The 21,077-nt window shown below is 41.8% G+C and overlaps 1 protein-coding gene across 1 annotated transcript in view; it reads right to left on the bottom strand.

Moving 5' to 3' along the window:
* LOC143786017 (uncharacterized) overlaps positions 1-21,077 on the bottom strand; it is a 376,109-nt gene that overhangs the window by 219,547 nt on the left and 135,485 nt on the right. The window contains exons 21-26 of the mRNA XM_077275186.1: positions 20,215-20,384; positions 19,067-19,226; positions 18,326-18,405; positions 16,523-16,703; positions 15,635-15,790; positions 1,362-1,495 (exon numbers count right to left, since the gene is read on the bottom strand). Coding sequence (XP_077131301.1) covers positions 1,362-1,495; positions 15,635-15,790; positions 16,523-16,703; positions 18,326-18,405; positions 19,067-19,226; positions 20,215-20,384 — 881 coding nt within the window. The remainder of the gene's footprint in view (positions 1-1,361; positions 1,496-15,634; positions 15,791-16,522; positions 16,704-18,325; positions 18,406-19,066; positions 19,227-20,214; positions 20,385-21,077) is intronic.

Here is a 21,077-nt window from a genome sequence, read left to right as displayed (position 1 = left end):
AGGGGTGGTGACGTAAGGAGAGGCTGCTCACACTGCTGTCCACTCTGTATATCTAGTCTAATACTGGAGATATCAGGGGTGCTGAGGTAACAAGGGGCTGCTCACACTGCTGTACAACCTGTCTATATGACCTAATACTGGAGATATCAGGATTGATTACATAAGAAGAGGCTGCTCACACTGCTGTCCACACTGTATATCTGGTCTAATACTGGAGATACCAGGGGCGATGAGGTAAGAGGCCACTCACACTGCTGTCCACCCTGTCTATATGACCTAATACTGGAGATACCAAGAGTGATGAGGTAAGAAGAGGCTGCTCACACTGCTGTCCACCCTGTCTATGTGACCTAATACTGGAATATCAGGAGTGATGAGGTAAGAAGAGGCTGCTCACACTGCTGTCTACCCTGTCTAATGATCTAATACTGAAGATATCAGGAGTGATGAGGTAAGAAGAGGCTGCTCACACTGCTGTCCGCCCTGTCTATATGACTGAATACTGGAGATATCAGGAGTGATGAGGTAAGAAGAGGCTGCTCACACTGCTGTCTACCCTGTCTAATGATCTAATACTGAAGATATCAGGAGTGATGAGGTAAGAAGAGGCTGCTCACACTGCTGTCCACCCTGTCTAATGATCTAATACTGGAGATATCAGGAGTGATGAGGTAAGAAGAGACTGCTCACACTGCTGTCCACCCTGTCTAATGATCTAATACTGGAGATATCAGGAGTGATGAGGTAAGAAGAGGCTGCTCACGTTGCTGTCCACCCTGTCTATATGATTGAATACTGGAGATATCAGGAGTGATGAGGTAAGAAGAGGCTGCTCACACTGCTGTCTACCCTGTCTAATGATCTAATACTGGAGATATCAGGAGTGATGAGGTAAGAAGAGACTGCTCACACTGCTGCCCACCCTGTCTAATGATCTAATACTGGAGATATCAGGAGTGATGAGGTAAGAGGAAGCTGCTCACACTGCTGTCCACCCTGTCTAATGATCTAATACTGGAGATATCAGGAGTGATGAGGTAAGAAGAGGCTGCTCACACTGCTGTCCGCCCTGTCTAATGATCTAATACTGGAGATACCAGGAGTGATGAGGTAAGAAGAGACTGCTCACACTGCTGTACACCCTGTCTAATGATCTAATACTGGAGATATCAGGAGTGATGAGGTAAGAAGAGGCTGCTCACACTGCAAATATACAAATTCTAAATAAAAGCATTTAGAAATGTATTTATAATTACATTTCCTTTATATACCGTATTTATTTTTTCTATTCTCAGAAAACCCCTTTAATCACGTTCAATATATAGAACAACAAATGTAGCACTATACAACCAGTTTCCTACCTTGTGGTTAAAAGCTTGAATTTGTGTACAATGAAATTCATGCTCAAAGTCAACTCTGTACTGTTCTTCAGAATCTGTGTCGATTTTTATTTTTTGGCCTGTATCACATTCATGGCGGAGAAATTTTGCATCACCTGCAACAAATAATAGATAACTTTAGTCACATAAAAAAGATGGTGAAAATAGAAAAATATATTTTAAATTCAAATTTCTGCAAAGTGGAAATTGCAAAAATGTAGGTCATTGGAAAATGATGAGCTGTAATTCACACTATGGCGCTGAATTAAGTGTACGTCAGTTTTCTGCTTCAAATGGAGGACATTTTTTGTATGATCTGTAGTTGCGCAAAAGTGTTGTGACTTTTGCCATTTTTACACCAGTCCAGGCCAGTGCCGCTAACCTTTTGAAAAGTGGGTGGAGCTCGATCAGGAGGGGGTGTGGCTGAGGGCACCCAACAAAGTCATCATATTTTATGCCTCAAAAGTGGCATAGATTACAGCAGAAATGCACACATTAACAAATTCATTAAGAGGCATATGCTGCGCCATGAATTTTGTGCATCTTACCCCGGTGCATACCTCGTCAAGACTGTTGTAAAAAAAACTGCAGTCTTGATGAATCAAGGCCTAAATGTCTATTGCCACAATAAAATGAAAATTATAGCATTGAATTTTTAAAAATGTGTCTAATTTATGCTTTTTTAGATATTGCTCACACATTATGATGCCCTCAAAGCATTCCCATATATTACAATGCCACAACATAAGCCCCCCCCACAAAAATGTAATGCCCTCACGGTATCCAGACTCAATTTAAGGCCTCCACAACCCCCTCATACATGTAGTATGATACCCCCAAAGCAAACAGTACAATACAGTATGATGTCCTCAAAGCATTTCCATACATTATAATGCCCCAACAGAAGACCCCCCACAAAATGTAATGCCCTCACAGTTTCCCAAATTCAGGATTTTAGGTGAACCATACCTTTAGCATTTAAGAATTTTAACATGTGGGAACTTATATTTTGTGGATAAAAAAACCAAACACCATACACCAACATAACCAAGGTGGAGAGAAGCAGTGAGACATGAGACACAAGAGTGAAAAGACTAGTTAGGTACATTTTATACTTAATAGTATAATCAATCAATCTGTGGCTGCTAATTTTTGTAACACAGTGGTCAGCCCCCGACTGGCGATTTTCTTACATATAATAGTGTCAAAAACACTCATAATAGTGCTTAATGTCCTGCAAAAGGGAACTACGGGACTGTGAGATTCAGCGGGATCCTACAACTCAGAATTTTAGGCCACAACTTACAGTGAAAGAGCAAGATCTCACAAAATCTAACTCTTTCCATTATCCTATAATAATAAAGGAAGTATTCTGAAGTCTGGTTTGCTGACCAGCACTCACACACTGCATCACCCTTTTGCCCTGCCAGTTTCCACTGCTCTGGTCTTTTCGTGCTGGTGAGTGCCTCATGCAGTGCGCCCGGCCACCCAACTGCTCAGAAGTCACAACAATCAGACTAAGGCCGGAGTCACACTAGACCGTAATAGGGACGAGTGCTATGCGATAAAAAATCACACTCGGACCAATGTTAATCTATGGGGCAGCTCCCATCATCCGCTGTTCTCTCGGCCCTCAGTCACTGGCTTTACCACTCTGGCGAAGTAAATTGCGTGGGAGCCCACGCCAGTTTTGTCCGTGAATTAACCCTTTAATTTAACACCTACAGCTCCAAAATTTTACACACACTACTAACATTATTAGTAAATAAAAATCTAACTGTTCTGCAATGGTTTACTGTATGTAAACCACGTCTCATATCCTGTCGGGTTTGGTAATGATTTAACAAAAGTCGACAATTGAATTACCGGCTATTTTGCTATCTAGCTCTGTATGAAATATAAATATATTTATATATGTTAGGGGTCGAGTTCCTGCCTCTGCACAGGGGGAATCTCGGGCATCTCCGCTGCGGTCTCCCATTCTTCTCCGGCCGCAGTGGAGCCTGCTCAGTCTCACTATGTGCTAAGAGTTACTGCTGCATTTCCTGCTTCTGCCATTGAAGTCAGTGCTGGGCAGCGGTGAGCAGACGCTTCTGGGACTAAGTCCTGCTTTTCACGTTCTGAGCATGCCCAGAGTAAGATCTCTCAGTGGAGATCGAGGGTCACATGATCAGATACTGCAGCTAGGTCATTGGTCCTTCTTGGAAGGTCCTGTAGGTGCTAGGACTAAGTCCTGCTTTGCACTCTGAGCATGCCCAGGGCAAGATCTCTCAGTGGAGATCTGGGGTCACATGCTCAGGTACTGCAGCAACTCCATTGGTCCTTCTCTGAAGGTCCTAAACGTGCTGCAACTATTTAAGGCTCGCATGGCCGCACGGCCATGCGCTAGTATTGTCTTTTGTAAACGTGTGTGTGTTGTGAGTGAAAGTCGTTCTTTAAAATCCCCTCCCTTGTGTATGACTGCTCGTGGAAGGTGGATGATTGCTATCTAGCGCCCGACTTAGCCATCAGCACGTTACACACATTACAGCGTCTAATTGCTGTGACTGCCAGTGCAGCGCCGTGCGCTTTCTCTGCGCTTTCCTGACCCAAGCCTGGGTGGTTAGTGGCGTCCACCAGTGCGGCACCGCATGCACTCTCGTGCTTCTTAAATAATATTGTTTCTGTCTCTCTGACACCCCAGTAGCGGTGTCGAGCGCATGAGGACTTTATGAACTCAAATCCTGAGTCTTGGGATTGAGTTCTGAGACTCCTTGCTTGCGCTCTTGGTGCGGTACCGCGGCCCTGTGACGCAACAGGGTTCGCTTCCTTCACACAGGGTGAAGTTAACCCATGTGTGTATTCATATTGTACCGCCATATCGTCCGTCTCTACTAGCAGCAAGGTTTTCACCTGCACGGTGGACCTCGGACTGCGAACGCACCTAATACCATTACATCTTAAACTTAGTGCGTTCCGCCAGTCCTAACAATATATATATACTGTATGTGTCTCACTGACATATGTGTGTGTATATATATATATATATATATATATATATATATATATATATATATATATATATATATATATATATATATACTGTATATATGTTTTCACGGATATTTCAGCCCATGAATCCATTATATGTCCATTTTGCAAGCCAGTGATTAAATCTCGCCATACGGCTGTCACACTTATACTTTTTTGAGAAAAAATCGCATCCTTGCATTGCACACGGATGACATACGGATCATTGTTCATGAACATTTTTGCGTATCTTGGCCTTAAAAAACGGACCGATTTTTTTATACGGTGTGTCTTGTGTGTGACTCCAGCCTAAGGCAATCATCCACCAAAATGGCTAATGGAATAATCAGGGCTAATTGGGAAGCCAAATAGCAACTGTAGCACCTTATCTAAACTCCCTAGTGATCATGCCCAGTGCCAAAAATGATATATTCCACTAGCTGGTTTGCTTTGTTTTGACATTGTTCAGAACCCTCAATATCATTGGATTATTCATCTGGATTAACCATTTCACACTTAAAGAGAATCTGTCAACAGGTTTTTGCTATGTAATCTAAGAGCAGCATGATGTAGAGACAGAGACCCTTATTCTAGCCATGTGTCACTTACTGAGCTGCTTATTGCAGTTTTGATACAATCACTGTTTTATCAGCAGGAAATAATCATTAGAGGAATAGTAATTCAGCTCCTGTGTAGTCCTCCATATTTATAAGCCCTATATAACCTCGCCCCATCGCTGAATGGCAGCTTTCTGCCTATGCACAGTGTACATAGAAAGCAGCTGCCAATCAGTGATGTGGGTGGGGTTATAAACTGCCAATCAGTGATGTGGGCGGGGTTGTACAGCTCTCAGCATTTAGGAAACTGGTGGATAAAACTTTCATTTTATCAAAACTGCAGGAAGCAACCCAATAAGTGATACATTGGTGGAATTGGGGTCTGTGCTGCTACATCATGCCGCTCTCAGATGGGGTAGCAAAAACCTGGTGACAGATTTCCTTTAACATGGAGTCTATTATATTTCACCCTTCTGTAAAACCTTTGATGCTTTGAACATTTTAGCAGCTTAGAGGACAGCAAGGTCACTTTTTTCATGAAAATGCCCGATGGACTAATGAATATTTTCCATGAAAATCTTTGGTTTAAAAAAAAAAATGCACAAAAAAAAGGAAAATAGTGTTCTAAAAATCTATAGTAAAGTAGTAAAGCTGGAAATGGGATTGATTCACCACTTATGTACATAAAATGGAAATGTGGAGAAGAGGGGAGGTCACCTTAGCAGCTCGATTACACAACAGTCACGTAGTTTTAGCAATCTCTTAGGCAAATGTAAATGAATGAGATCTGCATTCAATTGTGTCTTAATTCTGAGGAAAGTGCCCTCTGGAACAACGTCCAGGGTTATGAACTAGAAGCAAAAATTAATCAAGATTGTGTTACAAGAGCGGATTTGACAGCGCTGATCCCTCTGAACCACAGCTGAATCTGGCTAGAGACTGAGGTTATAAAATACAGCTAATGATTCCACGGAACAAGCCAAGCACAAGATAAACGATAAATGAACGTTATAAAGCAGCGCCTGTGCCAAGGACCACGAACTGTGCTGTGAATATATGAGCCTGAAGTAATGTAATCTATGAAAAATACCATTTATGAAAGAATAAAATTAGCTTTAAGCTAAGTTAGCTTCCACCTAATATTCCCCATGGTTTTCTCTAAAAAAAAAATAATGTCCCTTAAAGAGGTGGACCCATAAGGTTACTCCAAGTCCATATGCCCAATTAATAGGGTTCATTTGGATGTATATTTTTGTTCTTGAACAGTAAAAGAGTTTTATAATATTAAGCTTCTAAAAATATGCCTGTCTTCCTAACGTAGAGAGTTTTACCGACACTGCTCACTTCCTCCTAGGCAGGTAAGTGGTGATGATGATATTCATGCACGCATCCAGGTATCTGTAGACGTGACGTCATCAACACCGCTCACCTAAAAATGCAGAATTTAACAGCCCAGGTTAATAGTTTAAATAGGACCTTTCACCAGATTTTTAATGGTAAATTGGACACAGAATGTAATTGTGTTTGTAGCGCGTAATAAAAAAACTTTTTTTAAATTTTACCTCTCCGTTGTGGAGATAATAGGAATCAAAATAGCTGGCACTTAATGAGTTAGCATCCACTTGGACTTAGGGGGCGTGTACTTCTTCTCCCTGTATGAGTTGCCCAATCATAAGTAGGCAGTACACAGCAGAAAAAGAACACGTTCCACAATAGCTAAGGAAACAGCTCTGATCTCCTGGTCTAACCTCCTGCCTGAGTCCTTGTGTAGGGATGGACAGTGCAGCTGAGTTTAGCTGTGTCACATTACAAACTATTCTATCAGCTCTCCTTCTCTCATAGCACTGTCAGCTCTGTTGTACTGCTTCTTACCCACACTGCCTGTCCGGAGTCAGTAATTACGCTTATGTATGTTGTGGTCAAAAGCTGTTTTGAGAACAACAGACATAAGGGTGATTCATCTTCAGACAGGCAAGGTGGGAGAGGGGAAGTACAACTGAGCAGACAGTGCTATGAGAGGATGAGATTTCATGGAAAGGTTTTTAATATTACAACACGAAACTCAGCTGTACAGCCCCACCCTACACAGGGACCTTATCTGAAACAGGTTAGTCATGTGTGCTCTAATGTCCCAGTACTTTCTACTCATGCAAGAGGTTAGACCAGGAGGTCAGAGCTGTATCCTTACAACTCAAACTGAGAAACCTACGCTATTGTGTGGGGTTGAGTTATTTTTCTGCTGTGCTGCTGCCTGCATATGGTTGGTCAGCATAATATGGGGACAAGAAGCATACACCCCCAGTGAAAACTTTCTGATAACACCCACTTTATTTTAAATGGGATTTGGATTTAACAAAGATTATCTTATTCGATGCCAATAGTTTGATTGTTATCTCCACAACAAGAACTTTTTAGGTAAGGGTCCTCTTTAACTGGGTGCTGCTACAGTTTAGGCACACATGCTCAAGTCCATATAGGGCTCTCGTACTGCTCTGCAGGGAGAGAAATAATTTAATTTCTCTCAATTTAAAGCTTTAAAATTAAAAAGTAATTAACTTTATGTTTTTTTTTTATATTTTTGTCCAACGTGGAAAGTATGAAAATTATCAAATCCCTTTATTAAGGGATTTGTCTTCATTTCGTGTAAAAACAATGGATGCTAGTGGCTTCCAAACCCCTGCCTTGCTATAATTTATTTAACTGCTCTCAGCTGCATTAATATCAGAATATACTCATTTGGAGTACAGATGATGGCACTGAAAGTGCCTATAACTGTGAAGTTGTTGTTCAATGGCCTAAGAATGGTACCATGGCAACAGCGTCTTCAGACTTGTCTCCCATAGAGCACATTTGGGATGTCATTGGGCAGCATTTGCGAAGTGAGCTGCCAGCAGTGGATCTTGATGGTTTCTATGCCCAAGTACATTCATCATGGCAGAACATTCCTCAGACAACCATTGATAACCTTATTAATAGCAGTCAAGCAGTGTAAGTGTGTATATTTCTGCACATGGTGCTCCTGTGATTTTCTATAATTCCACAACTTTTCCTTCTAGGTGTTGCAATGCCAATGTTGAGGTGTATATACAGTGGTTGAAATAAGGATTGAACATGTCACCAATTTTCTAAGTATATATATTTCTAAAGGTGCTATTGACATGGAATTCTCACCAGATGTAGGTCACAACCCATCCAATCCACACAGGCAAAAAAAATCAAACTGTAGATATCTATAAATTATGTGTAATAATGAGAAATTACACAGACAAAAAGTATTGTACCTATGAACAAAGGTTGAAAAAGCCATGGAAAGTCATTACACCAGCTGAAGTCTATCAGTAATTTGACAGCAATCCTGCCACTTAATATGAGCTGGTTCACCTGATTACCTATAAAAAGGTAATAATGGGTAACACCAGTGAGCTGTCTCAAGACCTTTCAAATACAGAAAGTCAGAAGACAATGGGCTCGGCTGTTATGGTTCTCAATGGCAAGAGAACATAGCCCAGCAAACATAGGTACTAGCTCTTGGAAGGATGGAAACTAAACTGACCATGAACTAAACCTGCCGCACAACTAACAGTAGCCGGGTAGCGTAGCCTGCGTTTTATCCCTAGACGCCCAGCGCCGGCCGGAGGACTAACTAATCCTGGCAGAGGAAAATATAGTCCTGGCTCACCTCTAGAGAAATTTCCCCGATAGGCAGACAGAGGCCCCCACATATATTGGCGGTGATTTTAGAAGAAATGACAAACGTAGTATGAAAATAGGTTTAGCAAAATTGAGGTCCGCTTACTAGATAGCAGGAAGACAGAAAGGGCACTTTCATGGTCAGCTGAAAACCCTATCAAAATACCATCCTGAAATTACTTTAAGACTCTAGTATTAACTCATAACATCAGAGTGGCAATTTCAGATCCCAAGAGCTTTCCAGACACAGAAACGAAACTACAGCTGTGAACTGGAACAAAATGCAAAAACAAACGAGGACTAAAGTCCAACTTAGCTGGGAGTTGTCTAGAAGCAGGAACATGCACAGAAAGGCTTCTGATTACAATGTTGACCGGCATGGAAGTGACAGAGGAGCAAGGTTAAATAGCGACTCCCACATCCTGATGGAAACAGGTGAACAGAGGGGATGATGCACACCAGTTCAATTCCACCAGTGGCCACCGGGGGAGCCCAAAATCCAATTTCACAACAGTACCCCCCCCTCAAGGAGGGGGCACCGAACCCTCACCAGAACCACCAGGGCGATCAGGATGAGCCCTATGAAAGGCACGGACCAGATCGGAGGCATGAACATCAGAGGCAGTCACCCAAGAATTATCCTCCTGACCGTATCCCTTCCATTTGACCAGATACTGGAGTTTCCGTCTGGAAACACGGGAGTCCAAGATTTTTTCCACAACGTACTCCAACTCGCCCTCAACCAACACCGGAGCAGGAGGCTCAACGGAAGGCACAACCGGTACCTCATACCTGCGCAACAATGACCGATGAAAAACATTATGAATAGAAAAAGATGCAGGGAGGTCCAAACGGAAGGACACAGGGTTAAGAATCTCCAATATCTTGTACGGGCCGATGAACCGAGGCTTAAACTTAGGAGAAGAAACCCTCATAGGGACAAAACGAGAAGACAACCACACCAAGTCCCCAACACAAAGCCGAGGACCAACCCGACGCCGGCGGTTGGCAAAAAGCTGAGTCTTCTCCTGGGACAACTTCAAATTGTCCACTACCTGCCCCCAAATCTGATGCAACCTCTCCACCACAGCATCCACTCCAGGACAATCCGAAGATTCCACCTGACCAGAAGAAAATCGAGGATGAAACCCCGAATTACAGAAAAAAGGAGACACCAAGGTGGCAGAGCTGGCCCGATTATTGAGGGCAAACTCCGCTAAAGGCAAAAAAGCAACCCAATCATCCTGGTCTGCAGACACAAAACACCTCAAATATGTCTCCAAGGTCTGATTCGTCCGCTCGGTCTGGCCATTAGTCTGAGGATGGAAAGCAGACGAGAAAGACAAATCTATGCCCATCCTAGCACAGAATGCTCGCCAAAATCTAGACACGAACTGGGTTCCTCTGTCAGAAACGATATTCTCCGGAATACCATGCAAACGGACCACATTTTGAAAAAACAGAGGAACCAACTCGGAAGAAGAAGGCAACTTAGGCAGGGGAACCAAATGGACCATCTTAGAGAAACGGTCACACACCACCCAGATGACAGACATCTTCTGAGAAACAGGAAGATCCGAAATAAAATCCATCGAGATGTGCGTCCAGGGCCTCTTCGGGATAGGCAAGGGCAACAACAATCCACTAGCCCGAGAACAACAAGGCTTGGCCCGAGCACAAACGTCACAAGACTGCACAAAGCCTCGCACATCTCGAGACAGGGAAGGCCACCAGAAGGACCTTGCCACCAAATCCCTGGTACCAAAGATTCCAGGATGACCTGTCAACGCAGAAGAATGAACCTCAGAAATGACTTTACTGGTCCAATCATCAGGAACAAACAGTCTACCAGGTGGGCAACGATCAGGTCTATCCGCCTGAAACTCCTGCAAGGCCCGCCGCAGGTCTGGAGAAACGGCAGACAATATCACTCCATCCTTAAGGATACCTGTAGGTTCAGAGTTACCAGGGGAGTCAGGCTCAAAACTCCTAGAAAGGGCATCCGCCTTAACATTCTTAGAACCCGGCAGGTAGGACACCACAAAATTAAACCGAGAGAAAAACAACGACCAGCGCGCCTGTCTAGGATTCAGGCGTCTGGCGGACTCAAGATAAATTAGATTTTTGTGGTCAGTCAATACCACCACCTGATGTCTAGCCCCCTCAAGCCAATGACGCCACTCCTCAAAAGCCCACTTCATGGCCAAAAGCTCCCGATTCCCAACATCATAATTCCGCTCGGCGGGCGAAAATTTACGCGAGAAAAAGGCACAAGGTCTCATCACGGAACAATCGGAACTTCTCTGCGACAAAACTGCCCCAGCTCCGATTTCAGAAGCGTCGACCTCAACCTGAAAAGGAAGAGCAACATCAGGCTGACGCAACACAGGGGCGGAAGAAAAGCGGCGCTTAAGCTCCCGAAAGGCCTCCACAGCAGCAGGGGACCAATCAGCAACATCAGCACCCTTCTTAGTCAAATCAGTCAATGGTTTAACAACATCAGAAAAACCAGCAATAAATCGACGATAAAAGTTAGCAAAGCCCAAAAATTTCTGAAGACTCTTAAGAGAAGAGGGTTGCGTCCAATCACAAATAGCCTGAACCTTGACAGGATCCATCTCGATGGAAGAGGGGGAAAAAATATATCCCAAAAAGGAAATCTTTTGAACCCCAAAAACGCACTTAGAACCCTTCACACACAAGGAATTAGACCGCAAAACCTGAAAAACCCTCCTGACCTGCTGGACATGAGAGTCCCAGTCATCCGAAAAAATCAAAATATCATCCAGATACACAATCATAAATTTATCCAAATAATCACGGAAAATGTCATGCATAAAGGACTGAAAGACTGAAGGGGCATTTGAAAGACCAAAAGGCATCACCAAATACTCAAAGTGGCCCTCGGGCGTATTAAATGCGGTCTTCCACTCATCCCCCTGCTTAATTCGCACCAAATTATACGCCCCACGGAGATCTATCTTAGAGAACCACTTGGCCCCCTTTATGCGAGCAAACAAATCAGTCAGCAGTGGCAACGGATATTGATATTTAACCGTGATTTTATTCAAAAGCCGATAATCAATACACGGTCTCAAAGAGCCATCTTTCTTAGCCACAAAGAAAAAACCGGCTCCTAAGGGAGATGACGAAGGACGAATATGTCCCTTTTCCAAGGACTCCTTTATATATTCTCGCATAGCAGCATGTTCAGGCACAGACAGATTAAATAAACGACCCTTAGGGTATTTACTACCCGGAATCAAATCTATGGCACAATCGCACTCCCGGTGCGGAGGTAATGAACCAAGCTTAGGTTCTTCAAAAACGTCGCGAAATTCAGTCAAGAATTCAGGAATCTCAGAGGGAATAGATGATGAAATGGAAACCACAGGTACGTCCCCATGCGTCCCCTTACATCCCCAGCTTAACACAGACATAGCTTTCCAGTCAAGGACTGGGTTATGAGATTGCAGCCATGGCAATCCAAGCACCAACACATCATGTAGGTTATACAGCACAAGAAAGCGAATAATCTCCTGATGATCCGGATTAATCCGCATAGTTACTTGTGTCCAGTATTGTGGTTTATTACTAGCCAATGGGGTGGAGTCAATCCCCTTCAGGGGTATAGGAGTTTCAAGAGGCTCCAAATCATACCCACAGCGTTTGGCAAAGGACCAATCCATAAGACTCAAAGCGGCGCCAGAGTCGACATAGGCATCCGCGGTAATAGATGATAAAGAACAAATCAGGGTCACAGATAGAATAAACTTAGACTGTAAAGTGCCAATTGAAACAGACTTATCAAGCTTCTTAGTACGCTTAGAGCATGCTGATATAACATGAGTTGAATCACCGCAATAGAAGCACAACCCATTTTTTCGTCTTAAATTCTGCCGTTCACTTCTGGACAGAATTCTATCACATTGCATATTCTCTGGCGTCTTCTCAGTAGACACCGCCAAATGGTGCACAGGTTTGCGCTCCCGCAGACGCCTATCGATCTGGATAGCCATTGTCATGGACTCATTCAGACCCGCAGGCACAGGGAACCCCACCATAACATCCTTAATGGCATCAGAGAGACCCTCCCTGAAATTCGCCGCCAGGGCGCACTCATTCCACTGAGTAAGCACAGCCCATTTACGGAATTTCTGGCAGTATATTTCAGCTTCGTCTTGCCCCTGAGATAGGGACATCAAGGCCTTTTCCGCCTGAAGCTCTAACTGAGGTTCCTCATAAAGCAACCCCAAGGCCAGAAAAAACGCATCCACATTGAGCAACGCAGGATCCCCTGGAGCCAATGCAAAAGCCCAATCCTGAGGGTCGCCCCGGAGCAAGGAAATCACAATCCTGACCTGCTGAGCAGGATCTCCAGCAGAGCGAGATTTCAGGGACAAAAACAACTTGCAATTATTTTTAAAATTTTGAAAGCAAGATCTATTCCCCGAGAAAAATTCAGGCAAAGGAATTCTAGGTTCAGATATAGGAACATGAACAACAAAATCTTGTAAATTTTGAACTTTCGTGGTGAGATTATTCAAACCTGCAGCTAAACTCTGAATATCCATTTTAAACAGGTGAACACAGAGCCATTCCAGGATTAGAAGGAGAGAGAGAGAGAGAAAGGCTGCAATATAGGCAGACTTGCAAGAGATTCAATTACAAGCACACTCAGAACTGAAGGGAAGGGGAAAAAAAAAAAAAAAAAAATCTTCAGCAGACTTCTCTTTTCTCTCCTTTCTCTGTCAATTAATTTAACCCTTTAGGCCGGTCAAACTGTTATGGTTCTCAATGGCAAGAGAACATAGCCCAGCAAACATAGGTACTAGCTCTTGGAAGGATGGAAACTAAACTGACCATGAACTAAACCTGCCGCACAACTAACAGTAGCCGGGTAGCGTAGCCTGCGTTTTATCCCTAGACGCCCAGCGCCGGCCGGAGGACTAACTAATCCTGGCAGAGGAAAATATAGTCCTGGCTCACCTCTAGAGAAATTTCCCCGATAGGCAGACAGAGGCCCCCACATATATTGGCGGTGATTTTAGAAGAAATGACAAACGTAGTATGAAAATAGGTTTAGCAAAATTGAGGTCCGCTTACTAGATAGCAGGAAGACAGAAAGGGCACTTTCATGGTCAGCTGAAAACCCTATCAAAATACCATCCTGAAATTACTTTAAGACTCTAGTATTAACTCATAACATCAGAGTGGCAATTTCAGATCCCAAGAGCTTTCCAGACACAGAAACGAAACTACAGCTGTGAACTGGAACAAAATGCAAAAACAAACGAGGACTAAAGTCCAACTTAGCTGGGAGTTGTCTAGAAGCAGGAACATGCACAGAAAGGCTTCTGATTACAATGTTGACCGGCATGGAAGTGACAGAGGAGCAAGGTTAAATAGCGACTCCCACATCCTGATGGAAACAGGTGAACAGAGGGGATGATGCACACCAGTTCAATTCCACCAGTGGCCACCGGGGGAGCCCAAAATCCAATTTCACAACACTCGGCACTATCAATGAAATGCAGATAGAAAACCTGTGATTGCAGTTCTTTATGTGTGGAAATCACGAGAAGGGTGGTGCTCTGTAAAAAGTCCCAAGCAGGAAAAGTTCGCCAGTAAATTATAAGAATAGAATGTGACCCGTTGAAGCACAGTGAGGCACATCTGCACCTTATCTCTTCCTAAAGTTGCAATGTGTTTTTATACAGGACTTTAATAAAGGAATACTGGTTTTACAGCATATGGTGAGTGCGCTTATCTATTCTTATGATTTTCTGTCTCAAGACCTTTGCAACCTTATTGTTGTGAAACATATTGATGGCATTGGTTAGACAAGAATTTTCAACTACTGTAGATCCAAGAGAGCATTGTTGGGGCCATAATCCGGAAGTGGAAAGAACATAATTTTACCTTAAATTGGCCACGACCAGATGCTCCCCCTAAGAATTCAGACAGAGGAGTGAAAAGATTTACTACAAGAGTTGTCGAAGAGCCATGGACCATCTGTGCTGAGCTACAAATAGACCCGGAATAAGCTGGTATGATTGATTCAAAGAAAACTATAAGTAATGCACTCAACCTCCATGGCCTGTATGCATGCTCACCACGCTTAACAACATTTAGACAAGCCTATGAAATACTGGGAAAATATAGTCTGGTCAGATGAGACCAAAATTGAACTCTTTGGATGTCATAGTCAGCACCATGTTTGGAGGCCAAAAGGCACTGCATATGACCCCAAAAATACTATACCAACAGTGGGAAAATCATGATGTCGGTCTGTTTTTAATCATACGGCACTGGCAAACTTCATATTGAAGGAAGGATGAATGGACATATTTACAGAGACATTCTTGAAAAATATCTGCTGCCATCTACCAGGATGATGGAGGTGAAACGAGGGTGGACATTTCAGCAAGATAATGATCCCAAACACACAGCCAAGGAAACTCTCAGTTGGTTTCAGAGAAAGTAAATAAAGGTGCTAGAATGGCCCAGCCAATCACTGGACCTTAATCCAATAGAAAATTTATGGATTGGATGGGTTGTTTCCGACAGCTGGTGAGAATTTCATGTCAATAGCAGCTTTAGAAACATATTTACTTAGGAAATTAGCGGTGTGTTCAATACTTATTTCACCCTCTGAATATGACTGCAAATTCCTTTTTTAGCAGAAATTCCAGCACAATCAAGTAAATCACAGATCATTCAAGAAGAAGAACTGCGAATGATGGAAGATTGGTACAAACTTCATCTAATCTGCAAACTGCTAGAACTGAACTTTCAGAAAACATATGCAACCTTTGTACTCTTTTCCTCATTTTTGCACATCGGAAATTGTAATTTTATGACCCTTGGCTTGTCATTCATTATAGATCAGTAACCCCCCAAAAAACAAACGGCATATTAGGTTCATCCTATTCCAGCGAGCATTGACCCCTACCCCAGCTTCCATCGAGCAAGCATCAGAGTCCGAAGACACATTACCTAAAAGGCCATACTTGATTCTCATTGCATTTGTCCATACACTTCCTCGCTGTTGTAGAAGTCCAATACCATATGACCCAAACACACCGGGAACGTAGGCTTCACTCTCCAGTGAATACTGCTTCATTTTATCATCAGACTTCTTATCAATTAAAACTGTATTGGAAAAAAAAGAAATAAAAAATATTATTGAAATAATGGACAAAGAAATACAATAAGAAAAACACAAATTAGTAAATTCAAACAAGATATAGGCAATTCTGCCAATAAATGATTGAGACAAAATGTGTTTAATATTGGAATCTGGCACCAAGTTAAAAAAAATTCAAACAATTCCTTATTAAGGCTTCATTAAAAAAATATTGCATGGGCATCCAATGTTTTTCTGACATGTTTAGATGAATATGAAAAGTGTGAAACGCTATGTAAAAGAGGCATCACATGTTAACTTTTTTGCCTTCCTCTGGATCAACATGTTAGGGCATGTTAGGTTAGGCTATGGGTTGAACTAGATGGACTTAAAGTCTTCCTTCAACCTTAATAACTATGTTACTATGTAACTAGTTCAGAATCAGGCCATTTTCCTGACCAGGCACATATTTTGTTTATTTTTTTTCCCTACATGCACTTTTAACAACTCTAAAAAAAAGCTTCTTGTTCAGTTATTGAATTCATTACTTAGGTCATAGTAAGCTGAATAAACGATACCTTGATATTTGTGATCTGATGTCTTATTCCAGAGAAATCCATGTTTTTTATATGTAAATGAGCTGGTAAGATCTATAGGCGGGGCTTAGATCTCCCTGAGAATCTGACTTCAGAGTATATCTTAAAAGAAAGGGGCGCTATCAGTGTGAGACATGAAACAGTCAGAAATCAGTTACTAACCCGTCATGAAGGCCGTATCCTTCAGTAAGTTATTTAGGGATGCAGAGAACACCATCTTCTTCCCTAGTTGTTTAGTAACATTTCCTGTGACTATGATAGGGCTGCCATACTTGCTCAACTTCAGTTCTGCTAAAGCAGAGTATCGCTGTTCTCCGCCAACTGTCTGCAAATCTGTCATTCCCTGCAACGGACACGGAAACAGTCATTCTCCAAACGTAATATTGTTAAAGGGGTATTCCCATCTCCAAGATCCTATCCCAATTTGTAGTAGATGTAATAATAATAATAATATTAGCAAATATCTCAAATTTGCAGTATAGTATAGTTTTTCTGATTTGCTATGTCTCTTTCCTCATGTGCAGGCATTGCAGGACCTTAGGTATCCACGGTTTCAACCACTAGCAACCAGCTGTCACTTTATCAGTGGATGTAACCACGGATACCTAAGGTTCTGCAATGCCTGCACATGATGAATGACACATAGCGAATCAGAAAAACTATGCTACATTTCTAATTGGAGGTATTTGATATTATTATTATTACACTTACTACATATTGGGATAGGATCTTAGATATGGGAATACCCCGTTAAGTGACTTATCACCTACTTAATTTTAGGAAAAGATTTAAGCAGCTTCTATGACTAAGACGGTCATTATTCCGCAACGTATCTATGTTAATATTAATATGCCATTGATATTAGGATATTATTATTTATTATTATAGCACCATTTATTCCATGGGGCTTTACATGCGAGGAGGGGTGTTCTGTCTCCGCCATCTAATTTGTTACCCCCGATTATTTGTTTGCATAATTGCAGTTCTCAGTATGCAGTATTGATATATTCATACCTTTATTTATCTGTGGTGCTTTGGCTCCCTCTAGCGGTCAGAGTTATGTTGACAGTTCTATTTTTCTGTTTTTGTATTTTCCATGTCTGATTCTCCTCCCCCTTTGCAATGCATTATGGTAGCTCAACCTCCATTTCCCTCCATTTTCACTTCACTTCCTCCAGTTTACTTTCAAGGAAAGACGCTTGCACTTCATCCCCCTTGCGATTGCATTGCCGGTATGTCTTTATGTTTTTCTCTTGATAATTCCTGCTCTATATTAGCCTAGCTTAACCAGTTGCACTCCTAGTTCAGTTACTAGCCTTCTAAATGTTATGCATAATGTACATCATGTACATTATTTGTTCTATACCATGCACTGATTCTATGTATATCATTGTTCACAGTTTCATATACCACTACGTTTAATAAAGCACAGACTCAATCACAGTCTCCTTATTGGACCCCGGTATAGCGGTTTAGCTGACTGTATAGCTACATATGAGCCTGCCTCATTTAGTGAGGACAGAACAAGGGGTATACATAATAAAAAAAAACAAGTACAATTATATTGTTGGCATCTACTGAAAAGCAAGCATGCTGCCAACACTAAAGAAAACATGAGGCGTAAGTATCACCCAAACCTAACCGTCAGTATGTAGTTCTCAAGTCCAGAAATGGAATTTTAACTAGTGAAAAGAGGCAAGACATATTGTGCAGGACGTAATGAATAAATTAATAATAATGATGAGATAAGAAGGAATTTATACCACTTCTATATTTGACTTTTCACAAGAGATAAAAAAAATCACTTAGAAAAGTCGATGGGTTTTCACAGAAGAGTTGGATGCTCATTATGAAATGGCAGTATCTGGGTCCTAAAACTAAACGCAGATCAACAAAGTAACTCTGAAAATATCCAAGACATTTGGCATCTTTCATTTTGTCATGAAAATTTAAAAAAAAAAATACTTTGATGTAATATATCTCCTTGTCGTCCACAATTAATTCCAAGTGTCCGTTCCTAGAATTTCTTGATGACTCAATTCTTCCTGTTAAAAAATAAAAAGCACAAAATTATTTGTTTAAAGTGAATATATTGAAATTACCGCACCCACAGTTAAGGTGTAATCATTCTCCCTTCTTCTTATCACCAAGAGCAAGGACCGATCCTACGCGAAGCATCAGAAACACTCTTAGCAACAAAAAAAGGATGAGGAGATCCTTGTATTAGAGGGACACTGTACCACTAGTAACAACTTGGGCATCAACTGGCACCAAAAACGGAGTTGTGGCATTTCTGTATCAGTGCTTGTGCCCACAATAAAAACAAGATCTTTTTTGCAAAGACCGATGTGTCAGTCGTTAGGAATCTAGCATATAAGATACATGTAAATCAAGCTGGAAGTGCATGGTGGTGGACCGCTACACTTGGACTGCTTCTTTATAGATCTCTGACCCGCCCTTAGGGCATTTCCAGCCTGATTTACATGTGGCTTTTACCTTACATTTATCTTGATTGGTACATTGGAGTTCTAATAAAAAAGTAGCCATACCACTACTTCCATTGGTAAAAAAAAAAAGTGCAGACAAATTCCCGTTAAGCTTTTTTATGCTCTTTCGGGACTGTACTAAATCTATCAAAAGTGTGACGCCAGCAAGAAACCTTCTTTGTTTGTTCTTGTGTGTGTGCCGTAGCTCCATATAACGTACCATCCATCTGCACCTTCTTTTTAGGATGTAAAAGCTTTAGTCTGAATTTCCTGTGTGGCATGTTATAATATAGATCAATGCCAACGTCCCTTTTAATCTCAGATTTTGGCGTTCCCAGGAAAAAATGCAACGTGGCTTCATTTGGCAACCATCCACCTCTCTGGAAAATGAACAGAAGAATAAAGTACAAAAACTCAGCTTAGGAATAGAAGGAAGGAAATCCCTATTTATATTGATAAATTATTAATTGCTGATGGTCCCATTAGTGGGGTACCCACAGATCATATTTACAGGGGTCCCAAACACCTCATCTGAGAGGCGATCCACAATGTCCACTGTCACTCCCCATAGACAACGGATGGATCTGACCTGCACAACCTCAGCTCCATTCAAATGGGGGACACCTGACTTTTATGTCACGAATAACGATCATTGGGGTCCCATGCCAATCAGAACCTAATGAGGACAGCCTGAAGTTTATGGCCGGGTGAATTTAGGCTTCAAAAGGGTATTAGTATCTCTTAAAGAAGGGATCTATTTGTATAATGAAAAGACAATTTTTAAACACACTTTCCGCATCACTCCAAGTACTTGTGTTTTGTATGACGGCAATCAGAGATCTTGAAAACCTTATGGAATGATAATATTTCAATTAAAAAAGAACTGAATAGACAGGGCTAAATATTCCATATCTTGGCGACTAGTGATGAATCAATGTACTTGGATAAGGTCTTACCAGATGCTCAGGTGTTAAGCAAGTGTCTTTGGCGTGCTCAAAAAATATGCTTGTGTCCCTGCGGCAGCATGTCTCTGTTCGACAGCTGCAACATATGCAGGGATTATCTAACAAACTACAATCTCTGCATCTGTTGTGACTAACAGCCACGAGACATGCAGCGGCAGGGACACGAACATTTTTTGAGCACGCCGATGTCACTCGGTTAGAACCCGAGTGTGATCGGATAACACCTAATCCCAGCACGTGCGCTGATAACTAATTGGCAATTATTTTTTACCATTTCCTCTCAAGTGTTAATAATAATAATTGAAAATAAATAAATATATTAGTGGGACTTTGCTACACCGCAATGTTTCTGACCACACTGAGTCTAATAATCAACAGAAAAAAAAATATAAATCTCCTGTACCTGTGAGATATGGTTGTAAGAGGCTTCAAGGAGATACTGTTGCAGAGCCTTGTCATGCTTTCTTAATATAAGCAATGCTTTTACTGGTCCAGACAAGGGGAAAGGTAATATATTATCTCCATCAGGAAAAGACAGCTCCAAACAAGGCTGCCAACCCAAGAGCTTGGAGGCTAAGAAAACAAAAGAGCAAGTGGTAAACAGAGGCGTAACTTGAAGCTGATGGACGAAATACAAAATGTCCAACAGGGCCCTCAATTGTCACAAGTCTTTAATAGTATTGGTCTTCTCATATAGGCCTAAGAGACCTTTTAAGCCCCAGTAGGAACTAACTCGGAGGTGCAACTGCAATACCTGCATGTATCATAATGGTCCTCCTGGTGGTTAATGGACTTTGGTTTTCTTGCCGTTACCTGATTTTAGGGTTATACAGTTTGATTCACTCAGTACTTTACCAGGAAAAATTGTTGCAACTTTTAAAAGAGACGTACTGAAATTTTAACTGTACATACTTTGGTTCATGAGAAGTAAGAGTGCAATGAAGCTCAGAGACAGTGATGAAAAACAAACATCCTCGCATCGAGTGGTCTTGCTGACTTGTCGCCCCGCAGGTCGTCTCCACTAAGGGATAGACTTGCTGCACGCCTTTCTGCAGGTTGGTAATTTATTTGTGGTGCTTGCATTTCACTCCTTATTCATTTGTTAGCAATGTACAGATACAGTTTGGAGGATCGTGTTTTCATTGTGGGACAGGTATATCATATTCCATGTGTCAACAAAAAGACAGGTCATGTTCGCTCATACAGAGTTACTGTTGTTCAGAAATCGAAAGGACCCGATCAAGAAAAATGTATTTGTTATTATCA

This window comes from Ranitomeya variabilis, chromosome 7 (assembly GCF_051348905.1).
Source record: "Ranitomeya variabilis isolate aRanVar5 chromosome 7, aRanVar5.hap1, whole genome shotgun sequence".
Classification (NCBI taxonomy): Eukaryota; Metazoa; Chordata; class Amphibia; order Anura; family Dendrobatidae; genus Ranitomeya; species Ranitomeya variabilis.
The sequence above is the reverse complement of the archived record's forward strand: the minus strand, read 5'-3'. Positions and strand labels throughout refer to the sequence as shown.